This window comes from Carassius auratus, chromosome 3 (genome assembly GCF_003368295.1).
Source record: "Carassius auratus strain Wakin chromosome 3, ASM336829v1, whole genome shotgun sequence".
NCBI lineage: Eukaryota > Metazoa > Chordata > Actinopteri > Cypriniformes > Cyprinidae > Carassius > Carassius auratus.
In genome coordinates this window covers 15,784,911-15,791,953 of record NC_039245.1, presented here as the reverse complement: position 1 = coordinate 15,791,953, position 7,043 = coordinate 15,784,911, and the positions used below count along the sequence as shown (strand labels likewise).

At 36.6% G+C, this 7,043-nt stretch overlaps 1 protein-coding gene across 1 annotated transcript; it reads right to left on the bottom strand.

Moving 5' to 3' along the window:
* Positions 1 to 205: 205 nt before the first annotated feature.
* LOC113055124 (tripartite motif-containing protein 35-like) lies at positions 206 to 5,339 on the bottom strand. The gene is made up of 6 exons (XM_026221129.1): positions 4,944 to 5,339; positions 4,700 to 4,795; positions 3,902 to 4,132; positions 3,795 to 3,817; positions 3,593 to 3,714; positions 206 to 1,405 (listed from the first exon to the last, which is right to left on the bottom strand). The coding sequence occupies exons 1-6, from the start codon at positions 5,337 to 5,339 to the stop codon at positions 897 to 899; spliced, it is 1,377 nt and encodes a 458-aa protein (XP_026076914.1). The 3' UTR covers positions 206 to 896.
* Between the last annotated feature and the right edge of the window lie 1,704 nt (positions 5,340 to 7,043).

Below are 7,043 nucleotides of genomic sequence, written 5' to 3'. Positions count from 1 at the left end.
ACATATAGAGAGAGAGATAGCTATAGATTTATAGTGTATAAAAAAACAACAACTATAACACAACTACTATACTAAAGTAACACTGCTCTATATTCATATTCACATTTAAATAAGTAAACAAGAACATTTTCAACCAAAACTGAGCAGAACTGAGCTAACCTTGATGAAAATAAATACACTCACATACACAGCTGTGTGAAGAAAGTCATTTTTACTGGATTTGATCTTTAATTATACACATTTAAACACTAGTTTTAATTTAGCACAATTTTTCTGCTTTGAACATTTGAACCAACAACAGAAAGTCTGAAAACCAAGACATTTTCACACTGAAAAACAAAACAAAACAGAAGAACTACAATTTCTTCCTCAAAAGGGTTTTCTTTTTCTTACAGAAAAATCACTGTTTCTCATCGGTCAGATTTAAGAATATAACATGATTGATTGTAACCTTCACCGTGTGTTTTAATTCAGTGCAGTGTGACGCTTGATTAATAAATCTAGAGATAAAGTAATGAATAAAAATATATTCCCATAACAGAAATCCATGCCTGAAGATAATAGTTTTAATATTCCCTGATGTTTCCATGTTTTCTGTGTCTGAACGCTGAAGATATCTGGATATACTGTGACTGAAATGAAGTAACTTGATATTAATTTCACCTCAACAAACAGTGATGGATCGAATAAACTCAATCATCTACAGTTTGATTGCTCTCACTAAATTAATTGTATTATTTATTGATGTATAACAGCAGTGTGTCAGTGTGAGTGTGTCTGTAGAGCTGAGATCAGTCTGTATGTACTGATATTCAGATCAACAGCACTCTTACTCATGTGATTTGGAGGAAATATTGGAAACAAAGCAGGAAGATCCAGACCTACAGGTGTAATGATTACTGACTGCTGAGCGGTAAGATCCTGAGAGAGTCGCCCCAAAAATAAAAGAATGGGAAGACTGTTTTAGTGAAGGTGTTAGTGAATGTGTGTAGATGTGTGTTAGTTACAGGATCAGAGAATGACACTGTTCCTCTGTCATAGTCTAGATTCACTCTCACTCTGTCCAGCCTCTGTTTAACAAGAAAACTACATTTTGTGAATAGTGAGAGATATGGAGATTCATGATACTGCACACACCAGACATCACTATTAAAGAAACCCCATCCCTTCCTCTGGTTTGATGCTGTAGTTACTCCAACACTCCAGTGTGAGCACTCTTTAACCTCCACGTCCCAGTAGTGTGTTCCTGAGTTAAACCCCTCTGAACCCAGAACACAAAGACACTCATCAAATCTCTCTGGATTATCAGGAAGAGGTTGTTTGTTCACGCTCCATCTCAGACTGGTCAGATCATCAGACAGGAGGAGACGTGGATGAGCCGTGTTTGGATCCAGAATCACAGGAGCTGATGAGACACAATCAACAGGTGATTTTATTCTGATGTTCATATAATGATCAAGAGACACAAACACTATGTGTGATTCAAACATCTGTGTCCATCAACAGAAAATGATTTTGGAAAAGTTTAAAAAAGATCAATCAATCAGATCTGTTCAGATTAAACACTGAAACTGTAAAAACCTGTGTGTGTGTGTGTGTGTTTTAAACAGTTAGTTACTGTCTGTTGTGTTTGACTTAGTAATTAATAATCTGTCATATTAATATTGTGAAATATTCTTGAAATATTCAGCACTTACTGTAAATCAATATTAAAGAATTAACAACACATTCCTAAATATGTATGAATGGTGTAAAAAAATACTTGTCAAAAGTTTGGAAACATTATGATTTTTAAATGTTTCAATGATGTCTCTTCTGCTCACTAAGGCTGCAGTTATTTGATGCAAAATAAAGTAAAAGAGTGATATTGTGACATATTTACATTTTATATAACTGTTTTCTATGTGGATATGTTTTAAAGTGTAGTTTATTTCTGTGATGCCCAGCAGTATTTTCAGCATCATTCCTCCAGTCTTCAGTGTCACATGATCTTCAGAAATCAGTCTGATTTACTGCTCAATTATTATTGGTGCTAAATTATTAATATTGGTTCTTATTATTATCAGTGTTTTTTGCTGCTTAATATTATGTGGAACATTTTTTTTCTGGCCTATTTGATGAATAGAAATGAAAATCAAATATAATATTAAATATTTATTTTCTAATGTCACTTTTGATCAATTTAATATATATTTGCTGAATAAAACCTTAATTTCTATAACACACACGCACACATACAGTATATGTTTTATTTGACTCTCCATAAAGACGTAATGGTTTTTCTTCTGTGCACATTTTCAATCCCCCTAGCCCTAATTCTCCCACTCACATAATACTACTGGTTTAACAGAAGTTTAGTCTGTTTTTTTTAAGCCATTTGATTTATGTGTACACTGGTATCTGCATAAATATTAAGCAGCACAAGAGTTTTAAACATTGATAATAATCTGAAATGTTTCTTGAGCATCAAATCATAATATTATTCTGATTTCTGAAGATCATGTGACGCTAAAGACTGGAGAAATGATGCTGAAAATACAGCTGTGCATCAGAAATAAATACAGTTTATTTATACAGTAAAATGCCATGTCATTTACACTGTTAAAATGTTGGATTTTCATGCTTAACATGACCAAAGTTAAAATAAAAACGAGTTGGCCTTGTTTCCGCACCAAATACAGTCTTTCAGGGTTCGTACAAGTTTCAGAGAGGTTTATTTGGGGAGTATGGCTCTGTATGATGTCATAAAGAGCAGAATTCCTTGTATGGTCACTACAAGAGCGCGCACACATCATCCAGGGGTACGTTTCCTGACTATGGTGGTTAGTTCCATTGAACTCTATTGGTAATGATGGAACGATGACCATAGTTTCGTTTGGGAAACGCACCCCTGAGCGAGAGCGAGAGAGGCCCATCAGCGTGCTTCATTCAGTTAGGGAAGACATCAGCAGCGCTGCACAGGACTTGCTCCAGAAAGATTTGTCTTTTTGTTTTTAGACCACAAAAACCTGAGAAGTGTGTTTTTGGTTGTGAGGAAAGATAATCTTGCTCAGCTTCCCGAAGAACCCAGCGTGAAGGGAACAGTGGATGCAGACTGTTTCTCCAGGGCAGCAAGAGTTGTGCACGTGTGATTGTTTGATCCCAGCATTTCACTGACAAATATTTTATAAACAAGGCCCAGTTTGACAAGATCCCAGCTATAAAAGATCTGACCATGAGACAGAACCTCGGGCAGTAAGCAAAGCTGCATCAGATGTCTGTGTTTTGTTGGCAGTCGTTGTGTAAGTGCTAGTGACTCTTTAGCTTCACTGAGTACAATATTATCTTTGAGGTTCAGTGTTTCAGTCAAATGGATCCTAAATGAAGCCTCAAGTTTCTTTCACTTTTACACTGTTGAGTCTGTCTGGATTTGATTAGATGAAGAAATGAGAAACATTATCTAAAATAAATAAATAGATAAAAACGAAATAGTTTGTTATATACCAGGAATAATAGTCTGATCTTCTCTCACTACGAACTGAAATAATCTAGTAGTTTCGTGTCATGATGATAAACTGTTGTGTGTAAGTGCTCAGATCCTCTTCAGACTCACTGTTCTGGACGATGTCCTGCATCTTCTTCCAGACTCTGAAGGGCAGGTTTCCCAAGTATCGTGGCACATGAATAAGAGCTCCAGAAGGAGTCTGTGGATCCGGCTGTGATGAGATCTGGACTCTGGAAGAACATTCAGGATCAGAACTGAAGTGACTTTGGATCAGAAGCAGAGAGAGCAGAGACAACAGCAGATCACTCACCTTTCCATCGAGACTGGAAACTTCTGCAGAACAAACACACCATTGATCATCAACAACTCATCAATCAATCAATCAATCATAAATCAGTCAATGATCTGAAATCAGACCTTCAGAAAGCAGACGTCACTGTCTTTCATCATCTCCTCCATGTCTTTGATTGTGTGTGAAAGAGCTGAGATGTGTGTGTTCATCTCCTCCAGCTTCTCCTTCATCATCTGTTTCTTCTCCTCCTCTTCCTCTCTCAGTGCAGTGATTGTAGCTTCTTCTTCATCTCTGAGAAACTGATGAAGCGTCTCAAACTGCTGTTTAATCTGACGCTCTGTGTGATCAGCTTGAGACTGAAATCAAATCACATTCACTTCAATCGTCTCAAAGACGTGACTGATTCTGAAGCAGCATGAAGACTGAGTGAGTAAAGGTTAGTTAACTACAGTTTTAACTACAGAAGTACTAGTACTGCAGCAGTAGATGTTTTGTCTCTGTAAGGTAGAAATGCACATGAATATCATCAACCCTTTTTATAATAACAGCTTTAATTGGCTTATTAATAAAATACACAAAGTAATTTGTAAGCACTACAAATAAACTTTTAAGAAACTTATTAAAAATTAGAAATAATATGCAAACTGAAATAAAATTCATAGACTATTTTCCATATTAAACAGAGTTTAGAGAGGGTGGTGCTTGAGATATTATTGACCGCAATGTTTGTGTGAAAAGCATCAATGATGAGGTCCCAGATTTAACAACACGCTAGTTATTCAAATCTACAATACTTGACAACAGGAAAAAACAACTCTTCCCTCAGATTAGATTCATAATGTTTCCAGCTCAATCTTCAACATATCTGAAATGACTTCATACAAATCAATTCAGCTATCAGTGTCAAAAGAATCAATCCTCACCTTGATGTGTTGAACTGTTTTCACAAACTCTTCTTTTATATTTTCATTGTGTTTTAGTTTGTCTTGTAAAGACTTCTTTGCTGTATTGAGCTCCACCTATGATTTAAAGACAAAATCTATAAGACACCAGAGATTTCTGTATTATAATCATATGTGTTATTGTATGAGGAAAATGATAGAGAAATTTGTATAGTATGTTACTCAGTTTCTATGAGTTTTAACCCACAATATAAATCTGTCTTACCTTGTATGATGACACAACTTCATTGATGGGTCTGACTTTATGATTGTCATGTTGTTGTGAAGTAAAGCACACTAAACACACCGGCTGTTTGTCCTCCAGACAGAAGAGTTTGAGTTTCTCACTGTGTAAACTGCAGAGCTCCTCAGACTCTGATGAATGCCTCTCTTTCTTCTCCTTCAGGAGCGACTCACACAAGTTTTTTAAAACACGATTACATGGAGGATCATCTCTTGAGGATCTTCTCCTGCAGACAGGACACTCCTGAGTTCCCTTGATTCTCCAGAACTGTTGGAGACACTCTTTACAGACACTGTGACTACATGATAAAACAACAGGATCCTTGAAGATTTCAATACACACGGGACAAGAAAAATCTTCTTCAGATAGTGAAGCCATTTCTCCTGTTTGAGCTCCAGCGATCTAAAGTTTACTTTCACTGAAAGTACTTTCTGAAAGACGGTTTAAAAATGATGAAAAATGAGAATGACAAAGATCTGTTCACAAACACACTTCTCAGAAATCCTTCTTTAAAGAGTTTCTCCTCCTTTTTCTATTGATTCTTTATGCTTTTGTTGAGAGAGAAGCGAGTCTGTATGACAGAAATAAGTCAGTCTCTTCCTGGTAAGTGTTGTAAAGGAGGAGTTTATGATCACCTTCGGGTGTGTTAACAGGTTAAACAACATCATCAGGATTTCTTCAGGGTAAATTTGAACAGAATACATTACAAATTTACTTGCTCTGCAATTCTCAAATATAATGCTGTAAAACAATGACACAAATATTGGTAAAAAAAAAGAAGACTCATGACACTTTAGCAACAATCAACCACCCCTTTAATATTGACCAGCATATGATTATTAAGATTTTAGCCATAATCGAGCAGCCTTAAAAGTACAGGTTGTAGAACTTACCACTAGAGGGCGCACTACCAAAACAATAACAATCGTGTTTTGATGACGCTAAGAAAGGGCGTGGAATGATGGAATTTGTTGTCTTCTATTCTGAACACCATCAATCAGATGGAAAGATAAATCATGGATTTAACGAGAGTTCAGTATTTTCATGGAGCTCCTATCACCTCCTGTGGCCCCACTGAAGATCTCTGGACTCTAATTAAATAAAAAAACCTGGCAGGGACAAGTAATATATGAGTTTGTTGGCTTGAATTGTGTAGCATAATCTGTTTGTCACTGTGAATGATTAAACAGGAGTGACACCTGTATTACTCTGCAGTGTGAATGATGTCTTTTTACAGCTAAAGACACTGATCTCTGCTCCTCCTCCAGACTCCATCATGGAGAAAACTCCAGAGAGTTCTGCTGGACTCGGGATCATCGCCAGTGAAATCACCAAAACTAGTGAGGACTGTGGAGAGCGTCACAGGGTTGACCTTCGACCCGCTTCTCTCTTCCGTACGCTGGGTCTGAGGGGTCTGTCTGCTAGTTTACCGCCCCACCGTCGCCTGCGTTCAGTCTTAAACACATTGGGTCAGTCTGTTGATCGTTCTGACCCGTTAATGGACAGACCTCACCGAAATTCAGCCTTGCATGGACTCAAACGCATTCAAGACAAGCCACTGCCCAAAATTGTACATGCAAACCATCAAAAAGATGAGATATCCATAAATAATGAGCCACCAATGGTCAAAGTTCAGCACAGGCATCACAGCAAACAGCTAAATGCTGGAGGAGCGGAGACTCAACACGACTCACACAATCACTTACTACAACTCAGTCTTCATGAGTGAAATATACACCAGCAGTCAAAGGTTTGGACGTTCTGAAATAAGACTAATGTCATGAAAACTCAGAATGAACACAGATGATGGTCTGAGAATGATGTTGTGAACAAAACATGAGAGAAATGAAAACTCACTTTATATATGAGCCCCTTCTTCATCTACATTCAAAAGCAAGACATTCACTGATCAAACTTCAGAAACACTGAGGAACATGAGTTATGAGCAGTTCATAGAGCTTTGCTGATTCATCAAAAAAAAAGAGAAAAAAAATATATATATATATAATACAAAAATTACATAAATTATTATTGTAAAAATATTTTTAATTTTGCACAATTTATATCTTTGTGCAAACTATT